Source organism: Atheta coriaria, unplaced genomic scaffold, assembly GCF_025399875.1.
Source record: "Atheta coriaria isolate IRGN ID8LTWV9N9 unplaced genomic scaffold, Caltech_Dcor_3.1 hic_scaffold_7_pilon, whole genome shotgun sequence".
NCBI lineage: Eukaryota > Metazoa > Arthropoda > Insecta > Coleoptera > Staphylinidae > Dalotia > Dalotia coriaria.
In genome coordinates, this window is record NW_027045449.1 from 11,696,207 (window position 1) to 11,720,462 (window position 24,256).

The 24,256-nt window shown below is 38.6% G+C and overlaps 5 protein-coding genes and 1 long non-coding RNA gene across 9 annotated transcripts; 2 read left to right on the forward strand and 4 right to left on the reverse strand.

Annotated features, from left to right (window-relative positions):
- Positions 1-410: 410 nt before the first annotated feature.
- On the reverse strand, positions 411-2,941 carry LOC135795566 (uncharacterized). The gene is made up of 2 exons (XR_010549088.1): positions 1,660-2,941; positions 411-1,563 (listed from the first exon to the last, which is right to left on the reverse strand). It is a non-coding gene; the product is annotated as an uncharacterized lncRNA (long non-coding RNA).
- Positions 2,942-3,784: 843 nt separating this feature from the next.
- On the reverse strand, positions 3,785-8,389 carry LOC135795258 (uncharacterized). 2 transcript variants are annotated; one of them, XM_065306863.1, is made up of 6 exons: positions 8,160-8,389; positions 5,771-8,087; positions 4,538-5,707; positions 4,334-4,474; positions 4,139-4,271; positions 3,785-4,084 (listed from the first exon to the last, which is right to left on the reverse strand). In XM_065306863.1, exons 1-6 carry the CDS (start codon positions 8,240-8,242, stop codon positions 3,906-3,908), a joined length of 4,023 nt encoding a protein of 1,340 aa, XP_065162935.1. In that variant the 5' UTR covers positions 8,243-8,389; the 3' UTR covers positions 3,785-3,905. The 2 variants fall into 2 exon arrangements, with proteins under 2 accessions (XP_065162935.1, XP_065162936.1); XM_065306864.1 differs by having other exon boundaries at positions 5,771-8,082; positions 8,160-8,367.
- A 431-nt stretch (positions 8,390-8,820) lies between these two features.
- On the reverse strand, positions 8,821-12,818 carry LOC135795261 (putative mediator of RNA polymerase II transcription subunit 26). 3 transcript variants are annotated; one of them, XR_010549054.1, is made up of 6 exons: positions 12,672-12,818; positions 12,493-12,608; positions 12,009-12,433; positions 11,014-11,952; positions 10,434-10,960; positions 8,821-9,293 (listed from the first exon to the last, which is right to left on the reverse strand). XR_010549054.1 is itself a non-coding variant. In XM_065306868.1 (5 exons), the coding sequence occupies exons 1-5, from the start codon at positions 12,680-12,682 to the stop codon at positions 10,760-10,762; spliced, it is 1,692 nt and encodes a 563-aa protein (XP_065162940.1). In that variant the 5' UTR covers positions 12,683-12,818; the 3' UTR covers positions 8,821-10,759. The 3 variants fall into 3 exon arrangements, 1 of the variants encoding a protein (XP_065162940.1); XR_010549055.1 differs by having other exon boundaries at positions 8,821-9,601; XM_065306868.1 differs by having other exon boundaries at positions 8,821-10,960.
- A 30-nt stretch (positions 12,819-12,848) lies between these two features.
- pcm (5'-3' exoribonuclease pacman) lies at positions 12,849-21,719 on the reverse strand. The gene is made up of 13 exons (XM_065306862.1): positions 21,500-21,719; positions 20,983-21,423; positions 19,866-20,480; positions 19,269-19,397; positions 19,047-19,216; positions 18,306-18,963; positions 18,068-18,231; positions 17,884-18,012; positions 17,553-17,829; positions 17,047-17,498; positions 16,788-16,986; positions 13,986-14,729; positions 12,849-13,925 (listed from the first exon to the last, which is right to left on the reverse strand). The coding sequence occupies exons 1-13, from the start codon at positions 21,572-21,574 to the stop codon at positions 12,969-12,971; spliced, it is 5,010 nt and encodes a 1,669-aa protein (XP_065162934.1). The 5' UTR covers positions 21,575-21,719; the 3' UTR covers positions 12,849-12,968.
- Positions 14,926-16,777, forward strand: LOC135795260 (sodium- and chloride-dependent neutral and basic amino acid transporter B(0+)-like). Its single transcript, XM_065306866.1, has one exon. The coding sequence runs from the start codon at positions 14,994-14,996 to the stop codon at positions 16,722-16,724; it is 1,731 nt and encodes a 576-aa protein (XP_065162938.1). The 5' UTR covers positions 14,926-14,993; the 3' UTR covers positions 16,725-16,777.
- A 408-nt stretch (positions 21,720-22,127) lies between the features above and the next one.
- LOC135795262 (probable cytochrome P450 6a23) lies at positions 22,128-23,957 on the forward strand. The gene is given in 3 exon segments (XM_065306869.1): positions 22,128-22,290; positions 22,292-22,725; positions 22,802-23,957. Coding segments are annotated over 3 exon segments (1,515 nt in total). The 5' UTR covers positions 22,128-22,173; the 3' UTR covers positions 23,766-23,957.
- The last annotated feature ends 299 nt before the right edge of the window (positions 23,958-24,256 follow it).

The following is a 24,256-nucleotide window of genomic DNA, read 5'->3' on the forward strand; positions in this document are numbered from 1 at the left end:
ATTGTCCCTTCACTTGTATTTCAATTTCTCTTATATTTCGTTGCAATTCATATATGCAACCCAAATTACACCTGATATTTTTATATTTGAGAAAAATGCCTTCTGTACCTGAGATTCGATCCGTGTCCGCTAGCATGCCAGCAGGTGCACGTCTCCACTCGACCACCGAGTGTTTTTATCATTGTTATTTGATTCTTCTATTTATGTTTCTACTTTATATAATTTTTAAAACACAACGCAATACAAGCTAGAGTTGTATTGTACACATTTCAAACACATAAGATTTAGGACTCGAATGCTGAAAACGTTAATGAGGATGCCACAAATAACTATGCATGAGATTATAATATTGCGTTTTACTGACACCTTTAAATATAAATACATTTTTTTAAAATAAAAAATATCGTCAATTTTCAAATTTCGTAACAATAATTACTTGCTTTAATTACATTTCAAAACAGATCACAACACATTGGTACACAAATAGACAACAATAAAACAACACATCTAGTAGACAATAACACAATATTCAATTCGTAGACAACACTAGAAACATGCAAATTTAATACTACATTTAACATAACACAAGTTACAATTACAAACACAATATACAGTATAAGACAAATATAACTTTACATTATTAGTACATTTAAAAACACAACACAAATGACTTGGACAATACGATACATTTACAAATCAAAACAAGTTCCTAACGTCTACACAAATAACACAAGGTACAATCAAAATCACAACGTAAATTAACAACGGAAGAGCAATGCACATTTAACTTTACGCACAAGACGGCCATGTCTTACTTGATATTACTACTAAGTACTACCATTACAGCTACTAGATCAACATATTCAAATAAGTCTACATAATTTCTACGACATATGTAACAAAAGATGACACAACACACAAATACCTACAATATACACTTATCTACTTAATTCTAATATGATAACAGAAAATGCGTGCACATTTATCACAGACCGTAGCACATATTACAATAATAATACAAATTAATACATATTTCTGGTCTTATTAAATATAAATCGCAAATTAGGACGCCTTAATTATAGTATGAGAATGCGACATGCTCTATTTTCTCAAGAAGGTAAATTAAATTAAGAACAATATTCTTGCGATGTCACCGCTGTTTGAATAAAATTTGTTACATAAGTTTTGCAAATCTTGCGCTGTCTTTCTAAATCATATCACATTTTAACACACGTTATGCATTGTTTTCAACAAATAATAAATTTTCAAGTGTTTGAAACAATGCAACAAGACTATAAGACTTGCGCGGATTCAATTTCTGAGCGTATTAAATTTAGCGCTGTTTTTCAGCAATATAGAACTTTCCTCACTTATTTTAATCATGTACAAATAAATTTTGTTAAGGACAGGTCACATTTCTTCTGTTCATCTCCTACCTTCCGGAATACTATGCAGGACAAATATAGAGTTGGTACTAATCGAGCTCCATTCCCCTGTCAGACAACGACCAATTATTCTTCTTCATCCTTTTTCAGTTTTCTTCACAGCGTCAAAAACTTGATTCTAAAAAAACACATTGTTAAAACTCAATTTGTATATTTAAAAAACATTCTGTATAAAAAAACTTAATATTAAAAAATAATAAATTAAATTATTTACATTTTAATGTTTAATAACATGTTGTCAAGGAACCTGAAGGTTATTCCTCTAACATCTTAGGACATCGAAATTTGCAAATTTCTGGTGAATCCCGCAAGGATAAATGGCGTTGAATTGATCTCGGATGAATCATAACGTCGATAAACCATTTCCGCAGACAACGTTACTACCTAAAGAAAAATCAAAAAACATTTATTTCAGTTGTTGACAATTAAAAACAATTCCCGAAATTCAGCGCAATTTCCACCGCGTGTTATTAAAGAACACGAAAATTATCAATTTTCAAGAATCTTTTACAAGGTATCCCCACAAGATTTTCGACGATTGCTGATAAGCGTTGTAAAGAATGGCTCTCGCACTTTCAAATCGTGAAAAAATCATGCAAATATCTACACGATTAGAGAGATACAGCGTAATTTCCACCGCATGTTTTCGAAAAACACAAAAATTAGCAATTTTCAAGAATATTTTACAGGGTGTTCCCGCAAGATTTTCGAGGATTGCTGATACACGTTGAAAAGAATGGCTCTCGTACTTTCAAATCGTCAAAAAGTCATGCAAATGTCTAAAACAATTCGCGCGATACAGCTCAATTTCCACCGCGTGTTTTCGAATAAAAAAATAGCAATTTTCAAGAATTTCTATAGGGTGTTCCCGCAAGATTTTCCACGATTGCTAATACGCTTTGAAAAGAATGGCTCTCGCACTTTCTAATAATGAAAAAATCATGCAAATATCTAAAACGATTAGCGAAATACAGCGCACTTTCCATCGAATGTTTTCGAAAAACACAAAAATTAGCAACAAATCAATGCAATTGCACAGACGGTTCGCGAGATACAGCCAAAATTTCAACCGCGTGTTTCGATAATTAATTAAAATAGTAAAAGTTTTAGAGCGATTTTTAATTTCTAGTGTGATTTTAGGGGGCGGCAGGGCCGCATCGTATAAATTGACTCTCGCGCTATCCAAATTTGAAAGAATCATTGAAATTGCACCAACGTTTAGCAATAATTCCTGGGGCGGCAATGGCTCATCCTATAAAATAACTGTCGTGTTATGAAAATTTTGAAAGAATCATTGAATCATTTCAATCGCGAGATCCGAAATTTCGCACTTGTAATGAAAAAAATCACAAAATTAAGAATAATCGAAGTGGATCATATTTTGCTTTATTTAAAAGAAAGAACGTGGAATATGGAATTTATAGATAAACTTAAAACATATATTCACTATACCTATATACCAACACTGAAATGTGTTGTCTGCACGAACAAGCGGACAGTGCAAGATACAAACTGACATTGATAAACGCGTAGACAAAAATGATAACAATTCTATTGTAAATACTGACTAATGTTGCAATGTAGAAACTTTCTCGAAAGACAACATACAAAGGACCATAAATGCCAATTACAGGAACGTTATATAAACAAAATTATTCATGAAGAGTAAATAAATAATATTAATTCAATGCGAAACTTACCAGTGAAACTGATGTTCCCCGTGGTTTGCAGCAAGCACAATGCCGTAGATGCTGGATTGTAACGAATTCAATTTTCCAGAGATGTAACACAACGCACCTCGAATTTACAACATAAATACCGATAAAATGAAATTAATTTCTTAATAGCAATTTAGATAAACTTCAAACAAAAACAAACGAGGCTTGCAAGAGGAACGCGTGCGGACACACCGGCGCGTTTAAGACTACTAGACTACGCAGAGCGCACCGCGTACACCGCGTAAGCCGACCAAGCACGCGCACGCGGCAACATGCGCGCAACCTGCAGCGCAGTATTTCCGTCAAGGACACGCGCAAAGGAAACTACTGGAGCCGCAAGGAACATGTTTGAGCAAATCTAACTATAATCTCAATCTTTTCTACATTTTTAAAACGAGTGTATTATTCTGATTGAGCCAAGTGAAGCAAATACAGAACTTCCAAAGCGAAAGCGGGCAAAATTGCCGATCAGCTCATTGGCGAACAATCAATATATTGGAGCCAGATCAATTTTCCCGAATAAAATCAATATCGTAAAAGAGATAAGTGATCTCAGAAAAGTTTGTTACAGGCAGTGAAAGACCGATGGTTATTTAGCTACAGTCAATATTTTGCTCGGTGTTTGCATATCGTAAAGTTTTATTTCAAGTAGAAAATTCATTTCTATTAAACTTGTGCTCGTACGTAAAAAAATAATCTTGTAACATGTAACAAAAAAACTCAAATAATTTAACAGTTCCAATCATGGTTGTGTGAAAGAACAAGCCACTTTTTCAAGCAAATGTTCTGGATAACCAAGCTCACAGAGAGATTCATCAGTGCAGAGCGCAAATCGTCGCAAGCTGTTCAACTTGTAGGCGCCAATCGAACGCGTCAACCATTCAAAATCAACCGTCGCGACGTGTAGTTTATCTGTCCAATCTACAGACACAATTAACACATACAAGTCATAAACTTGGTTATGAAAGCACCTACCTTGATATTTGTAATATTGTTCATCGTCTTGCGTTTGCGCGGTCTCTGCAATAATAAGGCAAGTGTAATCCTCTTTCGGAAGCAAACTCTCGGCGGTTGGAACAGTCACACCTCCTAAACTCTTAACGATTTCCTATTAAAGCATTAATAGTAGTTATTTTAAGCCCTTCGTGTACATTGTAAATAAAAACTAACCTCAACTTCAATAGAAGTTATAAGTTCGAAAGGTGGTGCCACAAACATCTTAAATCCTTCGAATAATGGCCTAGTTGCCCGAAATAATCTAGATTGTTTCGGTCCATCTTGTCCCGTCACGTCGTAAACCTCATAAAATTCCTATTTAAAACAAAACTCTAAATATTAGCAACAGCAATAACAATATAATTATTATAGACTTACCTCAGGCACTAATTTGTTGTGAATTAAAGAGTCCTGCACCCAGTTACTGTTCACTACCCAGATGCCGGCCGCTACAGCCCTAACATATTTAATAGTATGATCGCGTGCCTGGTTGGCATCATTGGTAGCAACAACCATGTGCGTGACACTGGAATCAAACGCACTCGAATACCTGGCAAGTCCACGTTTTGCAAGCGCGTTGATTGCAATCATCTGGGTCTTATTCAAACGTGTACATGCAACTACCGCAATCGATTTCTTGTTCATGCTGGGAATGAAGAAATCTTCTTCAACCATTGACGGCACTTTATCCACCGCTCCTTTACGTAAAAATTTAGTAATAGGAAGTTGATTGGTATTGGATTTGATGGTAGGTGTAACCGGAGTAAGCTTAGAATGTGGCGTGCTAGTTACCCTCTTCGTGTGTCCACTCAGTGTCGACCTCTTCGGAGTTATTTTCGATTGAAGAGAACCAGACGCTCGAATCGGTGACAGATTCAAAGTATTTTGAGTCGTATTCCATATAGGATGTTGCGAAGTAATAGAACGCACAAAATCCGCTGCATCATCTTGAAAATCAGGCGGCGGAGCTAATACAACTTCTTCACACGGAACTTCCGGCTTTCTAAACTTCGTCGGAGTAGTCTCCGGTGTACTGAATATCAATTCTTCATCGCTTTCCACATGCACCACAGATTTTTCAGCAATTTTGTTAGGCCGAATCTGCACATCCTGTAAAACCCGAATTGCAGTCACCTGCATTGGATTCTCATCAAGTATATTCGTGGAAATACTACTGTTGGAGTCATTATAGATTAGCTCCGAGTGTAGGTTATGTAGGGTCGACTTTGGCTTGTCCCTAGAAGATGTGCATGGCGAAGGTGTAGCGTAATTTTCAAATAACTCGTCATCATTATCTTGGAAAATACTGTCAGTGAGCAAATCAGCTGAACTAGGTATTGCTTTCTGTGAAGTAGCCTTTTGTTTTACGCGAGGAAGTGAGGATACATGACGATTCACTGGGTTGGATATCATTTGTTCACATTTCGCGATTAAATCCTGAGTATTTGTTTTAATGGCAGTTTGGATTGCTTTCGGCTGGCAATTATCGTTCTTCTTACTGCTTTCAAGTTGATCTTGGAGTCGATTCCAAACATCGTCCAAATATTTCTAGTGGCAAAAATAGCGACATAAAATAAAACAGGGTGCAAATATGATTGGTTGCATACTTACATCAACGTTAGGCGAATTCATCTCATCATGTTCAGCAGCTTTCTGACTTTCCGAATCAAAGCAAACTGAAATATCTTCTCTTATATACTGATTAACAACTGGCAGTGGTTCTTCGTCTTCCGAATCACTAATAGTCAAGGGTTTCACGCGCTTATTCGTAATACCAATGTGGTCTGAAAGAGAGCTTGATGTCCCGCCGCCAGGACTTGAATATAGCTTTCTTCGAGATTTTTTGTCAATATTTTGAGTTTTATCTACTTCCCGCACATTGCTTTGTGGAGGTTCATTCTCAGTTCCTAACTCACTGTTTACAGCAGATATTCCCGGTGAACGCATTTGTATTCCGTTTATAAACGCAGTAAGCGGCATTTGTTCCGTGTACATATTCGTAAAAGTCTCACCTTTATTAATTTCTGCCTGTTTAATAGCAGCCTGCGTGTCAAAATCAAGACAATCCAACGTATTTTTCATCTCACTGTCTTCTGCAATCGGCGGTATTGTTCTGACAGACGAATTGTTACCACTTTTAGGCGGCGAAGTTTGAACACCATATTCAACATATTTTCTTGGAATTGTACGTGCTGGAGGTGAAGTCTGTACCATTTTTGAAGCTGACAAAGTTTGCAATGTTTGTACGTGTGCACTGTAAGTTTTAACAGTGGTATCATCAGTTTGTGTGCTTTGATTGGGCAGTGTTTCGAGGAAACGCTCTAAACTTTCATCTTTACAAGTTAAAATGGCACTTATTTTGGAACATTTCGGTTCAAAGCTTTGTAATAATTGCTGTATCAAAGATACTTTATGGTAATTCATGTTATCCGTTTCATTGGTCAAAAAAGTTGAGAAACTTGCCTTCAAATCGTTGTATTGCCGTAGGAACTCATCGCATTTATTAAAAACACTATGAGCAGACAGTGGTGAAGGTGTTTGAGGTATAATATCATTGGTATTGTGAATTATTGGTTGAGTTGCCAGCATAAAAATGTCATCTTCATCATCCGCTTCTATTTCGACATTTTTAACTGGTGAACCTTTCTCGTCGGTGTTCGCCGTATTCAAAATTCCCACCTTGTAATTCGGATTAAAATCGATAATAATCGTTGAGTTTGTATCAACTGATTCACCTGCGATAGATGTCGCTACCTTGGGCCTCTTACAAACCTCCATCTCCTTTTGAAACTTTTCCATTTTTAGTTTTTTAGCATTAGACTTCATACCACTGCCGCCGGCTTCAGCTTCATTCGCCATTCTTCCATATTGTGATGCCGTGGTGGTACTGAATTGTGTGTCATGATTTTCTTTCTCAATTTGCGCGCTGGAAATTTTCAACTTTTTCGGAATTCCATCAACACGGTCGATTTTACTCGCTAGTTTATTAATTCTCGTCCAATCAGATCTTCTCGACTTGTCCGCAGCCTCAATAGGACTTTTTTCTTCCGGCTTTTTTCGTTTTTTACCGGCTGACTTTCGGGTTACGTTTTGATTGATTGCTTCCAAACATTGTTCTTCAATCTCTCTACATATTTCAGCTTTGGTAACCATGGGAAGACTATCAATATCTTCTATTTTTGATTCTTCCATTTCATTTACATCAACAGGACTATCCAATGCATGTTCAGCCAATTTACCGGAATTTGTTTCTTTGTCAGATAAAGACTCTAGAGACCGACAGTTTCGTTGATAATTTTGATTCACCGCTTCCCTAGCCGGCAGAGTTCTACGTTGAACAGCACGTTGTGAAACTGATTTCAAATGTTTCGGTATCTTGTCATGTTTCGCATCCTTTTCAACTTTCTGTTGGGTTTGTGTCTTTCGCTGAAACATATTCTGACTGTTACTCAGCCACTTGAGGACATTCTCCTCATAAGGCTCTACAATTTGTTCATGTCTGGCTATTTTCACCACTAATTTTGGTTGATTGGTTTCAGTTTGTTTTGTTGCAACTTGAGGCTTGTCTTCACTCTTCTTAGGTGATTTAGGTGTCAATTTCTTAGTAGTTTTTGGAGATAAACATTTATTTTTCACAGGTTTTGCAGGAATAGTTTTCCCTTTACTTTCTGGAACTTTCTTTGTAGGAATCTTACTAGTAGGGGTAGAAGATGAAGGTAATACCGGAATCTCTTTCAGCTTCTTGCATAAACTTTGTACAAATTTGAAAGCACCTTCAGTTTCAAGTGCTGGTTGAGCCCGACTCTTCATTGTTCTGGTGAAGCACACTGGACAGTTATAACTATTTCCATTTAAGTAACGTTCGATGCACGACGAACAAAACAAGTGATTGCAGCATAGTTCAATAGGATTTTTCAAAATTTCTGAACTTAAAATAACATTCACGTTAAATGAGGGGTTATGTTGACCAGTTTGTAAATTTTATTTTTACTATGCTTACCAGATAGGACATTTCAATAAAGTGGTGATATTGAAGAGACTTGAGGCTAACGCAGCGAACTGAGCCGAATTTTCCGCCTCCATCTTGTTGATGGTGTAATAAATGAAAGTTCTACATGAATTTCTGATGTTTGATGTTTTCCGCCATAATTTGCCGCTTAAAGTACTGAACTGAGGAATTCGAATTGTTCGAATTTGACGTTTGACGTCGAAACCGTCAAATGTCTGGGGATTTTATTCTAAAATATTGGGGGGATTCAAAGTTACCGAGTGTATCAAACAATTAAAAATGATGGATTCTCGACGTTTCTCCGCGAAACTCCTTTGCTTTAAGAATAATTTAAGTTTCTACATAACTTTGACGCGTAAAGCATAGTAAATTAAGTATCAAGTGCGCAAAACGGCACGAGATTGATTAAGCGCGAGCGTAACGAGACTAAAACCCGAGATTAAGGAACTTTAGTCACGGCCTTGGCCGTCCATGACTAAAATGCCACTTTTCGGGTCTATAAATCGTGTAAAAAGTGGCGCTTTAAAAATGGAACTAAGAAATTGATTAAAAAAGCAATGTAACCTAACTAAACGATTTTTTTTCAATGGCAATCGGTAAATTTATATCTTTCTGCTCAGGTTATATAAAATAAATGTCGAGAATATCGACGTTCTTTAAAAAGTGTGTATTATCATTATTTCATCTTCATTTTACGTACTAAACGATATTGAACATAAAGTGCGCGTTACAAATCAAAATAGCATAATAGCTTAAAAGCTGCAAACACAGTTGCAAAACACTGTACAGTAAAAAATCTCATCAAATATAAAGTAAATTTTCGAAATTAATTCAATAGATTCAATAAAATTACTAAAGATTACATTCAGGTAAAACTTGACCCTATCCATGATTATTACCTACATATATATGTATATAGTCTTATTTAGTTAAGTTAGTGGGTAATATCGTGACCGCCATCTTGAAAATCGTTTAAACTGCCGATATTTTATCGGGAACGAGCTCGACTTGAATCATTGACAGATCGAGCATGTGGCGTTGGTATTTCTTATAGAAAGCGTGCGCCGAAGCGACGCTCTTAAAGCGAATCTTTGCCTGTCGCTCCTTTGACGACATTTCGAGGTTCTGAAAAGCAAACATTTTGTATTGTCACGACCGTCCCGATATCTTTCAACATCCTTACAATTATTAAACTCTAGCAAAAATACTATAAAAACACAACTATGAACACAAAATCAATAAGATCAGATAGCAACAGGTACAAATTTAAGTCAATAAATGTTACAAAATATCATTAGAAACGTTAACAGCATTATAAACTTCAAATAAGAACAGAACCATTCTGGTCTTTCGTATAAAAATCTTAACGGTTAAATCAAAATCGCGCTTTTTGGTTAGTTTTGTAGTAAATAGTTAACAAGTCGATATAATATCTGAAAATAATATTAAACTTGTACATTTTAACGTTTATAAATTACTTCTTTTAAGCGTATGGAGAATACTGTACTTTATTCATATCTATACTTCGTCTTAAGTAGCGTCTGCGGTAAAACGTACGAATCAGAAAGTTCGTATTTACTCATGACTATACATGATTGCAAATATAATGCAATTAATTACTTCTGGTAGTTCAAATATATGACATTTTTATAATTATTATAAAAAAATATTTTATGGCACTCATCATTGGTATCATTGTTTGTGTGTTCGTAAATTCATGAGGTTTGAGGTTATAATACTAAAAAAACGTATTTTTCAAAATTTGATATTCCGACTTTTAAATTGTAAGTCATTCGTTTGCTATTCGCCTATAAATCAAATAACTCAAATAACCCTGTAATCAGCACTGACCAAATGAGGTTAAATCGGTCGGTACAATTGTCATAAAGCGACACCTAATGGTTCAAAAGGTGAATAGTCATGAAACATTCACAGCCTCCACAAAAGGCACAATCGTTTTTTGTCATATAGCAACGCTTTGGTTCTACAACGTTAATAAAAATTACTATAAAAATATAAATTTCAACTCTCTTTGTAACTTAGGCGCTGCTTAGAAAGCTACATAACCTTTTAACTAATAAAATGTGTAAAAATGCTCAAAAATATCTTGCTCATTGCCTCACTAGGTTATATTTATCATCACAGATTACGAGATTCGAAATAATTGAACGTCACGGCAAAGTAAACTCAAAATAAAGTAAAAATCTAGTGATTGTATTGCATAAATGTGGTAAACTGAAAAACTATGTCCTATTATTCTCTTACCTGAACGAGCCCAACGCCCTGACACAGCTTTCTCAGTTGCGGCTCGCTGCTACTGGCGGCCAAATTCCGCACGACGACAACCGGCGTATCCAATAGCGAATTATCCTTAGCGATGACTGTACGAGTCGATAGGAAACCAGTAGTCAACTTGGGCGTTGGCGATGTTGGGGGCGCTTTCGTAGGCGCAACTCCTTGCTTAATCCTAACTTTAGTAATTGTTGGTATTGCGTTTAGCGCGGCGCTTGTTCCAGTGGTGAGTTGCACCTTCTCACCGTCAGATCGCGTTAACACTCGTAGGTTAGGATTGTTACCGGATACTCTTGTGATTAACTTTGGGCGTTGCTGTTCTTTTGGAGGGAAGCTTCCAGAGTAGGTATGTCGCAAACCTCACCGTTTTTCTTCATGATAGCTATTTTGCGCTTACGCTCCTTTTCGGCTAGAATTTCTTCACGTAGACGCTTCTGTTCTTCTATTTTTAAGCGGTAGGCTTTGGTTTCTTCATCTTCTTCGATTTCTGGCGTTGGGTCCTAAACATATTTGAATATTTTAACCAATTCAATAAAAAATATATACAACTTACTTCTTTATAAGTAACAGTTGCATTTTCCTCCTCTTCTTGTTGCTGCGGTTGTTCTTCTTCTTCTTCTTCGTAATATTCCTCTTGATTTTCTTCTTCATGATGTTCATTATAATTATTCCAGTTCCGTCGCTTTGTATACTCGGTATTATTGTAATCTTCTCGCCAATTATCATTCCGGCGTTTGAGTAACGGGCGAGTATTATAACTTCCTCGATAATTACCTCTAGGAGTAAACTGTGTTTGATTCTGATGAAAATTCGGCCTGAACTGCTGTTGGTGTGCCCTCGGCCGAAATTGTTGACTCTGATTATTGTGAAAGTTTTGATGTTGCGGCTTAAAATTGGCGCAATGTTTCTGGAAATGCTGCTGCCGTGGAAAGAACTGTCCTCCCTCATGTGTCAACATCAGCGGTGGTTGCTGAGGACGTTGTAGCAACGCAGGTCTCTGAGGAGGTGGAGGTTGCGGTGGCGGATTAAAACCAGTATTCTGATGAACTGGTGGATGATTCTGATTCATGTTGTGATTTTGTGGATACGAGTCAAAATACGGTGTCATTTGTTGTTGTGGATGTTGTTGAGGATTATGATGCATGTGCATATTTTGCACGGGTTGTTGATTCTGGTTATACATTGGTGCAACATGTTGTTGTGGAATTTGGTGTTGATAGTTTAATGGTTGCTGAGGTTGGTTAAACTCATAAGGATATTGTTGTTGTGGAGATGGTTGATGGTGTTGATGTTGATGCTGTTGATGTGGTTGACAAGGGAACTGATTGTATTGATGATTTTGTTGAATAGGAGGTTGATAAGATGGTTGCATAGGTTGCATAGATCCGTCACAATGGTTTTGTTGGTGTTGTTGCACTGGTTGATGAAACTGTTGTGTTGGTTGCCAATTATTTTGATTCATAGGCGGACCAAATTGTTGGTTATTCATTCCCTGAAATAATTAAAAATCAAATAGAAATCAATCAAATAATCATTTTTAAAACATACCATTTGATTATATTGAGGTTGACATTGTTCTGGATGTTGTTGCTGTGGCTGATGGTGAAACCTCTGTTGCCCCACAAAAGGTGCAGTAGTGACAGTTCGCTCTGGTTCATAATCCCTAGATGGATTCTGCCATGGTTGTACAGACTGTACAGGCTTTTTCACACCTTGCAGAAAGGTTGGATTCACATAGCACTTCCCAGAACCTATCCTTAATCCATTATTGTATCCTCTTCCCCTACCCCTGCCAGTACCTCTTCCTCCACCTCCCCTACCTCTGTTAAACCTATGTTGATAACTGTCTCTATTACTGCTATTGTTTCTATTCTGTACAGTTGCTTCATGTGCATCTATCTGCTGTTGTGTTCTTTCACTTGCAAATTTATCACGATGATTATCTTCCTGTTCCTCTTCTTCTAGTAATTCAGCTAAAATATAAAAAAAAGTAACAATCAAAAGTATAGTGGTGTTAGTTTTCGTTCCAAACCCTTCCAATCTTCCTCGCCATCGTCCCCATACAGAAGTTTAGCTTCTTCCTCTTTGCCCAAGTCATAATCTTCACGATCATCGCTATCATCGCCCAATAGCGCGTCAGCAGTGTCACTAAACAAAGAAAATCGCGGATAAAAAGCAGCCGGCACATGAAACAAGGTTTTATCAACTTACACATCAGTCATCGCGTTCGTTAGCAACAAATTGACGCAGTTTGTTGCAGGGAACAATGGAATACTGCCGAATTGTAAGGATGTGGTTGAATTCTAACCTCCATAAATAAAGCGCGTATCTACCCCACTCCGTACAAGCAAAACCCATATACTGAGTGTTGAAGTTATACAAATCGCATTAAAACAGAAATCTTTATTGAACAAAATAAGATGAACTAAAATCATAACCTAAACAGGTTCAATGTCATCCATAATTAATCATAGGCATCAATAGATGCGTAAGAGATCAAAAGCATGCTTAGGGTGGCACTGAAAAGTTGGCCGCAATGCGGATTTTACGTTCGCGTCGCGGTTTACCCGCATTTCCTTCCTTTTCCTTTGAATCTCGTGCGTCGCTTTCATGTTTTGAGTTTCTCGGTGACTTCTCCTGTCCAGCGACTTGTCCTTGTTGTGCCCCAGAACGATTCTCATCGCTCTTACGACCATGTGAGTTCTTTTTCGCTGATTGTTGCGAACTGTTGCTATTACGATGGATCCGCTGCTGCTTGACGGCCTGCAGCGGTACAAAAGGTACCGATGGGCGTGTCGCTGACAAACCAGGTATTCTAGGCGCCGGTTGTGCGGGTTGTTTATGCCTTGGTTGAGCGGCGTGCCTTGGCCCAGGCTGTTGTTGAACATTCTGTTGCTGTGGTTGTTGTAACTGTTGTTGCAATTGTTGAAACTGTTGTTGGGTTACGTATTGTTGCGGAACTTGCGGTTGCGGCATTCTAGGGTGACCAAACGCACCCTGAGGCGGTGGTGGTGGTTGATGTTTGGGTGGTGATTGTTGTTGTTGAGAAGGACGCGGCATGCACCATTGCATAGGTGGCGCTGGGAATGCAATTGGTTGGTTATGTGCGGCCAGTTTTTGCAAGCCAATCTCCGCCACGTTCTCAGTCGCTTCTAATTTCGTGAGAGCAGGTTGGCCAAAAATGGGCTCATTTAGGAAGGACAGCTTCAGTTGAACTTGATACTGCTGCGTGGTTTTATCATGGAAGTACTGATAAAGAGGGCAACGCAATCCGCGGCGTTGGCATTCAGTTAACAACTTGATGCCAAAGCCTTTTACAGGTGGTCCTTGAGCCGGCGCTGCAGGAAACGGTAAGCTTTGTGGAATGGGTGGGGCAAATGGTGTTGGTTGAGAGGAGACAGGGAAGTCCATTGCAGCCGTTTGCGGCGCTGTTATGTTCATCTTTTGCATTTGAGCGGACACATGCTAGAAATATAATAGATTCAATGAAATAAACTTCATATTAATACACAAAAAGTAACTTACAGCGAATAAATCATTAGCAGTCAAAGAAACTCCCAAATTTGGCTGGACAGAATCCTGTTTCTCAGGTGATTTTTTAATTTTCACTTGTTCTTGTTGTTTCGGCTGTTTGGGCGGAGTATCGACATTCTTTTCTTGTTGTTCGTGTTGGCCATTCGTAGTTGTACTCTTTTTGAATGGCATAAAATCAATCTGTTGACTTGAAACTTTCGCTTTCTTCGCATTTTTTCGAACACCCACATTCCTACCATTACTATTATTCATCTCCTGCTGAGAAGGTCCCTGCGACGCATTATTTCCCGCATAATTCTGGAAACTTTTCTCGTGTTGCGGCGATCGATTATTCCAAGCGGCGAACGCCGAATTCTGATTCGGATTCGTAAACTTTTGCATCGAACCACCAAACGGCGACGGATTGTATCCGATTTTCTGATACAATTGACCGGGCTTGCCAGTCTTCATCTCCATCTCCCTCACTCCGTGCGTCCGATTAATCAACGACAACCGCGACATTTTGTACCCGCGCAACGCCGAGCAATTCAATGATAATCCACCGGGGAAAGGCTTATCAAACAACACGTCGTACAGGAAATCCTCTGGTTTGCCCGTCACAGACTTATGTATCGCTATAATCGTCCCCACGTGGCCCAACGGTACGGTGTAGCTCTCGCGGACGCAAACGACGCGATCGTACAGTCGGAATGTCGCCTTCGGGTCGGGCGAAAGGTTGCCCATTAACAGTCCCGGCTGCAACAAAGACAAACACCACAATCAAACAACATTACAGACAATATTTACAATGTACCTCGCACTCGCCGAATGCATTCGAGCAATAAATAGACATAGTAATATGTCCCGGCAATAATAATCACGATCAAACAGGAAACTATCAACACCATCACGGTAGTTGTAATTAAATGACATTGATGTTTTCATCAAGCTTGACATAAACGTTTCAAGTGTCAGGTTTTTTTCTCCGTATAAATGTTTATATAAAAACGAATATTTTGCATGATGTCGACACCTCCGCTCAAGTCCCACACCAAATTCCACTTCTGGTCCACGCCCAACAACTACGCGCTGGCGCTGATTTGCTGGAGTAATACATTGGGCAACGCGCGCAAATACCCCGCCCTCTTTCAGAAGTATGGACACATGCAAGTGCTCCTCCCTTACTCGGTAGTAACCGCATTTCTCATCATACCGTTTGTCTACGCGGAGCTCATCATTGGTCAGTACACCAACAATGGTTTTGTTAATATGTGGCGAATGGCACCGATTGTACGAGGTCTGGTCTGGTCAATGGCGACCATCACCTTCTTCGCTGCACACTACTCACTCTTCAATACAATGCACGCAAGTTATTACCTGCTGAAATCATTCGAAACAATCCTACCATGGTCACGATGTGATCCATCATGGGCGACCGAAGCCTGCGTAAACTTCCAATCATACCCGGAGCAAAACATGACAAATACACAAAATAGCGTTGAGCATTTCTACAGGAATTTTGTTCTAAGTGAAAATGCGATGAGTTTTTCGGAAGTTAATATGAGATTGTTTCTCTTTCTCTTGGCGACGCTCATAATCGTAGGAGTGTGTTTGGTTGAGCGAATCAGGACCATTGAAAAACTACAAACCTGCATCACATTAACGCCGATTATCCTATTGATATCACTTACAGTCGCCGCGCTGTTAAATCAAACAAGTATCATTGGTATTTCGGCATTCGTGCAGCCAGATTTCGAAATGTTAATGGACTATCGCATGTGGGTGGATGTCGTGAACAACGCAATGACAAATGTTGGTCTCGGCATGGGTGGATTAATCTGCATCTCCGCGCATGGACATTTCCGAAGCAATATTTATACATTTGCAGCGCTAACACCGCTGTGCAACATGTTGACGGACATTCTCTTTACACTTTTTGTGTATTCTAACCTTTCTTCGGAAGCGATGAACAAAAATATCACAATGGACGCCATTTTTGAACAAAACGTCTCACTACTCTTTGTGAAACTACCGCTAGCGCTACTCGAATGGCCGTCGTATCAACAACTGTGGTCAATTGTATATTTTCTATATCTGTACATCACGGGAATGAGGTATTTACTCTTCCTATTGTTTACCTTAACCTCAGCGTTTCACGAAACCTTTCATTGTGTCTACCAACTGCGAAGATTCTCCATCGCCATGTTGTGCTTCATGATCATCTTTGTAATGCCGCTGTACATTTCACCGATAGGATACTCAATGTTTGTAGAAATGGAGAACTTTTGTTCATCAACATTTCTAACATTTATAGTTACAATTGAAGCGATTGGAATATTCTACATCTATAACGCAAGAAATCTCCTCGTTGACGTTCACTTTATGCTCAACAAGAAAATGACCCACCTGCAGTACTTATTCTATTTGATACCGGCGCTTCTCTGCTCGGTGACAATCGTCAATTTTTATCGCTGGGCGTGGGCATCGCGAGATTACAAAACTTTCTGGATTTTCATCATTCAATGCGTAATTCTCGGACTGATGATTGTTTTCTTCATTTCGCACTTGCTCACCCACATTATGACAAATTGGGGGAAAAATTACAAGTTAATCTTGGCACCAGCCGAAAATTGGGGGTGTAGTAATGAAGAAACACGCAAAAGTCGAGAGTTTTTTAAAAGTGAGACTACTGATGCACGATTTGCATACCGGCAAGAATTGTACGAGAGGACAATTTCCGCAATGACTTAATCTTTCTATACGCACATAAAAATCATGCAAAACAATAAAATTTTTAGTTTTAATCGTGTGTACCTTGTAGAGTAGAAAAGGTTTCACTTGCATGACGACCGTTTTCGGCGCTTCGGACTTCTTTTCGTGTTCATCGATGATATTCTCCAATTGTTTCACTATATCTGGTTCCAAGGTGTTACTACCACACTGTTGTTTTTCTATGGAGTAGTATTCTTGACTTCTCAACCAATTGACAATTTCTTTTACAGTTTCACCGCTCCTTTAAATAAAAATTAGGCACATATAATGATTTTAAAACTTAATCAAAAACTCTACTTACCCATTGTCTTCTGGGAAAATCTCGTACTCATAATACACATCACAGTTTTTACTTGTTTCTAAAAAGTGAAACAACTTCGGATATTTCTCCTGATAACTGTTCAGCAAATCGATGGCTTTCTGCGAGTACAGCCAAGCACCGTCTTTCTTCGTATACCCAGGAATCTCTTCGTTGCGTTTGTTGAATTTCAAATTCAAGCCGACATTGTGTTTCGGCGCGTCATCATGCAGCCCCATCGAACGTACACCACCCGTGAAAATAAGTATCGTGCCGGTGATACGCGAAAATAAACGTTTGGATACATTCGCTAAAGACGCCGCAATATGCACGGGCATGTAAGAAGTCGATAGTTTTTGCTCCATTCTGTAGAGATGCCTTAAATCCGGTTCGTCGGCCACAGTGAATGTGAGTTTTACGCGACCTTTCTTCAAGGATTCGCTACTATCTTGGACCTTAAAATAATTCACATTGAATAATAATAATATTTTAAATGATTTTAAACTTACAGTGCCTTGGTAGCCATAATGAGGCAGCCCAAGCATGAAACAAGTCGAATTCGCAGTGAAAACATCTTCGATATTCTGATAGGGTTTGTACTCTGGATTGTGCTGCGTTATGTTTTTGACAATCACTTGATAAGGATACGCATTGGTAGTGTCAGACCATTGCTTTTCCAGATTGATGCGACCTTGCGACGTGAAAACATATTTGCGTCCGGTCATCAGTCTGCAATGCACGAGGATGTCTGTCTCACCAACAATTACACCTCTTTTATCGCGATAACTAATAAATAATGCAATTAGTTACACAACATATTGTTAAACACACTTGACTTACTATTCTATTATGCCATCCTTTTCTATTTTCCAATTATGACCCACGTTTCCTTTGTTCGATTCAACTTTGTACTCGCCAGGTATATTAGCGTAGTGATACCGATATTCACTAGTTGAAACAGACACAACCCTGCAATAAGCAATTAAAATTATTTAAGCATTAAACATAAGCAATGGAAACTTACATTGCTTCCACTAAATGAGGCCATGACACAAACACAACATTGCCGAGTAATTCCTCGGCGATGGCCTCCGGTGCGGGTAAAGGTTTCGGTAAAATCTCCAGATAAAGAGTTTCGCCCCTGCTTGGTTGATCAAAAACTTTTACACCACCTTTTTCTAAATAGCTCTGAAAATACACAATACAATGTTTATTTGGTTGCCTAACATGAAATTTTGCTTTCGTATTGAATTAAAGGTTACCTTGTACTCTAAGTGTTTCGTAGTTGGAAATCCCGGATAATATACATCAAACAACGCCCCGGGATAAGCGCTCTTAACCAATTTCTCTTCCGGAACGCGTATTTCTTCATTCGTAATCTTTGTGCATAACGCATGATTGTTTGTCACCGGTGGAAAATATTCCGGCGCTTCATACTCGGCTAAATCATCAGTGGTATACTCATATACCAACATTGGTCCGTGCGTGTTTCGTTTCACCTCCTCCGGTGTCAACTTATCATTACAAGTCGCCATCGCAGCGAGTAATCGTTTCTCGTCGATAAAAGGAATGAGCACGACCGCTTCCCAGTCTTGTTTCTTACCGTTCAAATCCGTGTTGAAATTCGTTGGGTAATAATCAAAGATTTGCGAATTCGAATCTTCCATTAGAGGATGGTAACACTCGGGTAATAACTTCTTAGACGCAGTAGGAAGCACTCCGAGAAGCTGTTCGTAAGGATGAAAAGGTTTACCAAGATCAAACTCAATTTTGAAGTCTTTAAAGTCCTTGATGTCGGAGATAAATGGCGCGTAGTGGTGTTCATAGTACCAAGACCATGAACACACACCACTGTAGTAGTAATTGAGGTTCCATTGGATTGCCCGGACGTAGCCTTCGGCTTGTGCGCGCATAACCTCACTAACCAAAACAAAAAAAACCGTAACCATTTTAGTTTTTAATAAATCTAGGTTAGAATTTCTATGAGATTTATTTCTACTTACGGTGTAACTTGTTCGTATTGAAGTTTGTTCATGTAATAGTCTTTCTTGTGCAGTTTAAATTCAGCGTCCAGTAGATCGTCTTCGCTTAAACTCTCCGATTCGCTTTCGACAACCTCCGAATTGTTTTCTTCCGTCTCCTCGGCCAAATTCTCATCGGAAGTTCCTACAAACTAAATATTTCCGGGTTAAATCGTATTTTTAGGTTATGTTTTAAAATTTTACCGTATCTGTTGCCTTGATTAGCGCAGCTAAATCCGAGTTCATTGGTTTAACTTCTTCACCTTCCAAAGCACCAAACAATCCTTCATCCGCGTCCTCACCTTGCCACTCTTCTAATTTTCTTGGTTTATACTGTAAATAATCATTTTTTTTAGATATTTTTGTTAATATAATCATACTAGTTTTTGCCCGCGACTTCCTGCCGGTAGTGTTTAATAAAAATGTAATTCGTTTTTACTCTCTTGTTCTAGACATAGTATGTGTCAATTCTTTCAATAAGATTCGCAATTTTATTTTAAAGAAATTAATTATATAAAGAATTGCTAATAATGCACTTCAGCGCGCCATCTCGGATTCAACTATTTAACTATAATTATGATTGACTCTCAATGCCAACTTTTATCCTATAGAAAAGGGCTGTCTTTAGGGTTTTCCCGGCAATTATTCGAATTTTTCTCGCCATAAAAACCATCCTAAGACTTTAACAAACATTTAAAAAAAAAGAATTGGCCAAATTGGTTTAGGCGTTGTTGAGTTATGCGCTTACCAACACATTTTGTGATTCATTTTTATATTTTAGATTTATTATGTAACACTTACACTAGTCCGTTCCTTTTCGTTGGGTCGTCGTCCTGTTTTACTCTCAAAATACTTCAAATCAGCATACTGTTCGCTAAACTGCTCCATGTCAATACTGCACAATGTAGCCATAAACTTCTCGAAGCGTTCCAAGTTTAATTTACCATTCTCGTTGATATACCCGCCAAATGTCGGCAGAACTTTCATGTATGCGTTGTACAACAACGGTAACGCACCGTTCGCAATATGCAGGTTGGGTAAATGCGGAATAAAATCATTTCCGACCAGAAATCCCATCAATACCCAATCATCAATAATACTCTCAATGTCGTAACCAAAGGACAGATTGTCTTTGACTGCAATAAACTCTTGCTCTAAGTACTCGCGCATTAGTGACAGATGTAGCAAGTAGAACGTAATTTGTTCGGGGACATTTTTACGTTTCTGATTGTTCTTCTTGCCAAACTTTACCTCCTCTCGCAGCAGGGAGAAGTGAGGTTCGTGCGTGCACAGCCCCAGCATTATTAAATCGGCGTCCAAACCATACAGACAATGTCGTGTATTTGGGTCGTGTCCTGGTTGCGCCCGTAGGTAACGAATGTAATCCATTACTTTATGTTCACCCTCACCAGGTGTCTAAAAACAAAACAAAAACAAAAAATCAAACATTATTGTTTCATTGCTTTCAAGTGTCATAATTTTTGTTGGATTGTAAATCATGATTTTAACCATCAAGCAAGAGAAAGCCCTGCGTGAGGCGTTCGAACGCGAAAAAAATTATTTCACGCTTTTCGAAAATTACCGCCGAAATTACAAACTGCGTCCGATAACAGCTAAATTCTATTCGAAGCACGAAGGCTTCGCCCCGGTTGGCGAATACAAAGTGACTGTGGAGGAAATTAATCAACACATCTCAGCAGGACCGAAAGAACGCCATCGTCGACCGGAAACTACTAATCATGAATACGGATGGTATAGTGAACCACTTCTGAAAATCAACGTCAAAGATCGACGTTTATCGCATCCACGAATGGGACATGATTTCATCCGACATTCGCTTCAAGTTCAGAAAGATAACAGGACCAAGGAGAAATTCATTGGAGTACCTTTCCTACTTCAATAATATGAAAGCACTTACCTCATGACCAGATAAAATAATTTTGCACTTCTGCCACAATGGATCAGTGCTAATTTTATTTACAATAAAATACTTCAATTGCTCCTGCAGTTTGGCCATGAATAGAGTGCCAGGCGTGATGCAATTTGAGTCAAACCTTGCCTGTTCAGGCATTGCTTCGCCTTTCTCTTGAGCTTTCTGCTCCATCTTTTCAGCCTCCTTGGCTGTACGAAAACGACGCCCTCTCTGTTGGTTCATCTTGGCCCTAGGCGCAACACCATCAACAGCCATGAAAAATAGCTTTTGTGGCTTGATCATATGAAATAACACTTCAATATAATGAAAAATGTCTGCAAAAATCTTCTCCTCTGTTATCCGAAAGTGTGGATCATTGTCGTCCGGATGCGAGCACATGTGGATGATCCCGTTCATGTCCAGATAAAGATTGTCGAATTCCGGTATCTGAAACGTTCATACATTGTTTTTGCCAAATCAACACTTTTCTGAGGGCTTTTTCTCAGATTTAAGGTTATCTTACCTGATATTCCTTGATAAGTTCCGTGAGACACGGATATCGCTCGGAAATGTACCGGAAAAACTTGGGTACACCCATCTTGAGCTTGTAACACTTGCAGATACACGATTTTCAAAATGGTTTGTAAACTTTTAGTCAGTTTTGATAAAAAATAACAGGAGAAATAACCGTCTTACACCATCACAATATTTTTGGACAATGCATCTACATCAACAGTATACCGACAGTAGATGGCGCTGTATCTGCACCACAGCTGGTTCAAACTAGTCAGTTAAAATAAATTCCACTATTTCCTCACAGGTGGAACTAACATTGTATCACGTGTTGCGTAACTTATTTTATTCTTTGAACATGTTTCGTTTTCAGCATTTTAAACTAAAAGAAAAAAAGTTAAATAAACAAATGCACGATTCCAAGAAAGTAATCATCTGCAAAACATCCTTGTTCACAACACACAATCAACCGTCATGCGTATAACATGTTTTCGTCCCAAATCCCAATAATTATCAAGTCCACTTACATGACATCAAAGTTTGCATATTGTTGATTGCGTAACACCATGATTAGCAAATATTCCAAACCTTTGGCTTTATATGTAATCAAATCGAAGATATAAATAGATGTCTGCTCATTTTGCACTTCAGTCATTCGCAAAAATCGTCTCAATAAACTTCATCATGTGGTTAATACTAACACTAATAATAACCACAGTCTCCACATTCTTCTTTTATTTCTACAATAAAAGATCACATGCATTCGAATATTGGAAACAACGTGGTTTTCCAACGCTGGAAAAAACCGCATTGGTTTTTCGGCGATTTTGCAGCAGCCATTCGAGGCAAAAAGTCATTCATGGTTGCCTACGGTGATGCACACAAAGAGTTCAAAAGACGCGGCCATAAAGTCGGCGGAATGTACCTATTACAACTGCCGATTGTGCTCGTAGCTGATAACGAAATAATGAAAAAGATGATGCAGACTGATTTCGACGCGTTTGCCGACAGAGGCATCGCCGTGGATCCGGTAAACAATCCACTCTCCATGCACTTGTTCTCATTGGACGGCGAACCATGGCAGAAAATCCGCAGGAAACTCTCGCCGACGTTCACCAGCGGCAAAATGAAGATGATGTTTCCAATCGTCGAGAAACACGTCGATATCCTCATCAGAGTCACGATGAAATTAGCTAGAACTGGTAGAGATATTGATTATCATGAATGGTTAGACAAGTAAGTTGAAATCTCACATAACCTAAAACATATAACCTTAAAATTTGATTTAATTTAATTGTTTTGTTTTATAAAGGGTTGGAATTGATATGATTGGTCACGTAGCATTCGGACTCGATTGTAACACGCTCGAAAGTGAAAATGAAACGTTCTACAGCATGGCACATCGTATAATGCGTCCCAGTAAATGGAAAGCAATGAAATTGATGTTCTTCAATTTAACAAATCCGGCTAGTATCATCAGTCTCCTATCCTCCAACACAGAATTGTCTGACTTTTTCATTAACCTGGTCAAGGACACAGTGGCACATCGTCGAAAGAACAACATCAAAGCAAACGACTTCCTTCAACTCCTCATTGAGATGATCGAGGAGGAAGAGAAGGAAACAGGCTCGGGTCTGACAATGCTTGAGGCAGCCGCGCAAGCGTTTGTGTTTTTTGTTGCTGGTTTTGAAACTTCAGCGAGAACCGTCATGTTTTCCATGTACGCATTGGCAAATGATCAAAAAGAACAAAATCTCTTACGAGAATGCATCCGGAAAGACATGGACGCTGCAAAAGGTGTCTATGACTATGATTGGATCATGAACAACGAAAGATTGGACATGGTTATTAAGGAAGCTTTGAGGTTATATCCGCCTGTGATTACTTTGAATCGTATGGCGACTAAAGACTACAAAATCGACGAATTGGGATTAACCATTCCGAAAAATACTTGTATTGTTTTCTCATCGTATGGTTTCCATCACGATCCGGAATATTTTGAGAAACCTCTGGAGTTTAAACCGGAAAGATTCAGCAAAGAGAATGTTGGTAATATTTTACCGTTTACCAATATTCCATTCGGTGATGGCCCAAGGTTCTGCATTGGTAAAAGATTTGGTTATCTGCAGTCAAAAATGATCTTGGCGAAGATTTTGATGAACTTTGAGCTTTCACCTGGTAAATTAACGGAGTATCCGCTGACTGTCAGCCCGGTAACGTCGAATTTATTGTTGACGCCGGAAAAACCGCTCTATTTCCAATTTAAACCACTTTAAACACTTCAAGGTCACATTATCGAAACATTCCACATACCAAATACAAATATAAATTCTCGGCTGTTATCAGTTTTCACTCTAGTTATTATAGAAAAGTTAAACAAAATGTTTTTCGCGATTTTACTAATATTGTTATCGCTCTACATTTTTTATACGTATAAAAAACAAAAGTTGACCTATTGGCAAACAAAAGGATTTCCCACTCTTGCATCCACGAATTTTTTCTTTGGAGATGTTGGTCCTGCACTTTTAGGACAAAAAAGTTTCATCGAAGTTTACCAAAACGCGCATAATGAGTTTAAAAACGCGGGTGTAAAATAGGAGGAGTGTATCTTATGAATTTACCGATGTTATTGGTCACTGATAATGAACTGGCGAAGAAAATGCTATCAACTGATTTTGAAGCGTTTGCCGATCGTGGAATCGCTACCGATCCGATAAATAATCCACTTTCGGTGCATATTTTCACTCTGGATGGCGATGCGTGGGTG

What these genes read in the sequence shown, in the direction of transcription:
- LOC135795261 (XM_065306868.1), bottom strand. An exon ending in TGGCGAGGAAGATTGGAAGG is followed by an intron (nt 12,434 to 12,492) that starts GTTTGGAACGAA and finishes TTTATATTTTAG; the next exon opens with CTGAATTACTAGAAGAAGAG. An exon ending in CAACTGTTACTTATAAAGAA is followed by an intron (nt 10,961 to 11,013) that starts GTAAGTTGTATA and finishes AAATATGTTTAG; the next exon opens with GACCCAACGCCAGAAATCGA.
- LOC135795260 (XM_065306866.1), top strand. Translation starts at nt 14,994, where the DNA reads ATGATGTCGACACCTCCGCTCAAGTCCCACACCAAATTCCACTTCTGG.
- pcm (XM_065306862.1), bottom strand. Translation starts at nt 21,574, where the DNA reads ATGGGTGTACCCAAGTTTTTCCGGTACATTTCCGAGCGATATCCGTGT. An exon ending in CGAAACACTTAGAGTACAAG is followed by an intron (nt 18,232 to 18,305) that starts GTAACCTTTAAT and finishes GTGTATTTTCAG; the next exon opens with AGCTATTTAGAAAAAGGTGG. An exon ending in AAGGATGGCATAATAGAATA is followed by an intron (nt 17,830 to 17,883) that starts GTAAGTCAAGTG and finishes ATTATTTATTAG; the next exon opens with TTATCGCGATAAAAGAGGTG.
- LOC135795258 (XM_065306863.1), bottom strand. Translation starts at nt 8,242, where the DNA reads ATGGAGGCGGAAAATTCGGCTCAGTTCGCTGCGTTAGCCTCAAGTCTC. An exon ending in TGAATTCGCCTAACGTTGAT is followed by an intron (nt 5,708 to 5,770) that starts GTAAGTATGCAA and finishes TTTTGCCACTAG; the next exon opens with AAATATTTGGACGATGTTTG. An exon ending in ACAACAAATTAGTGCCTGAG is followed by an intron (nt 4,475 to 4,537) that starts GTAAGTCTATAA and finishes TGTTTTAAATAG; the next exon opens with GAATTTTATGAGGTTTACGA.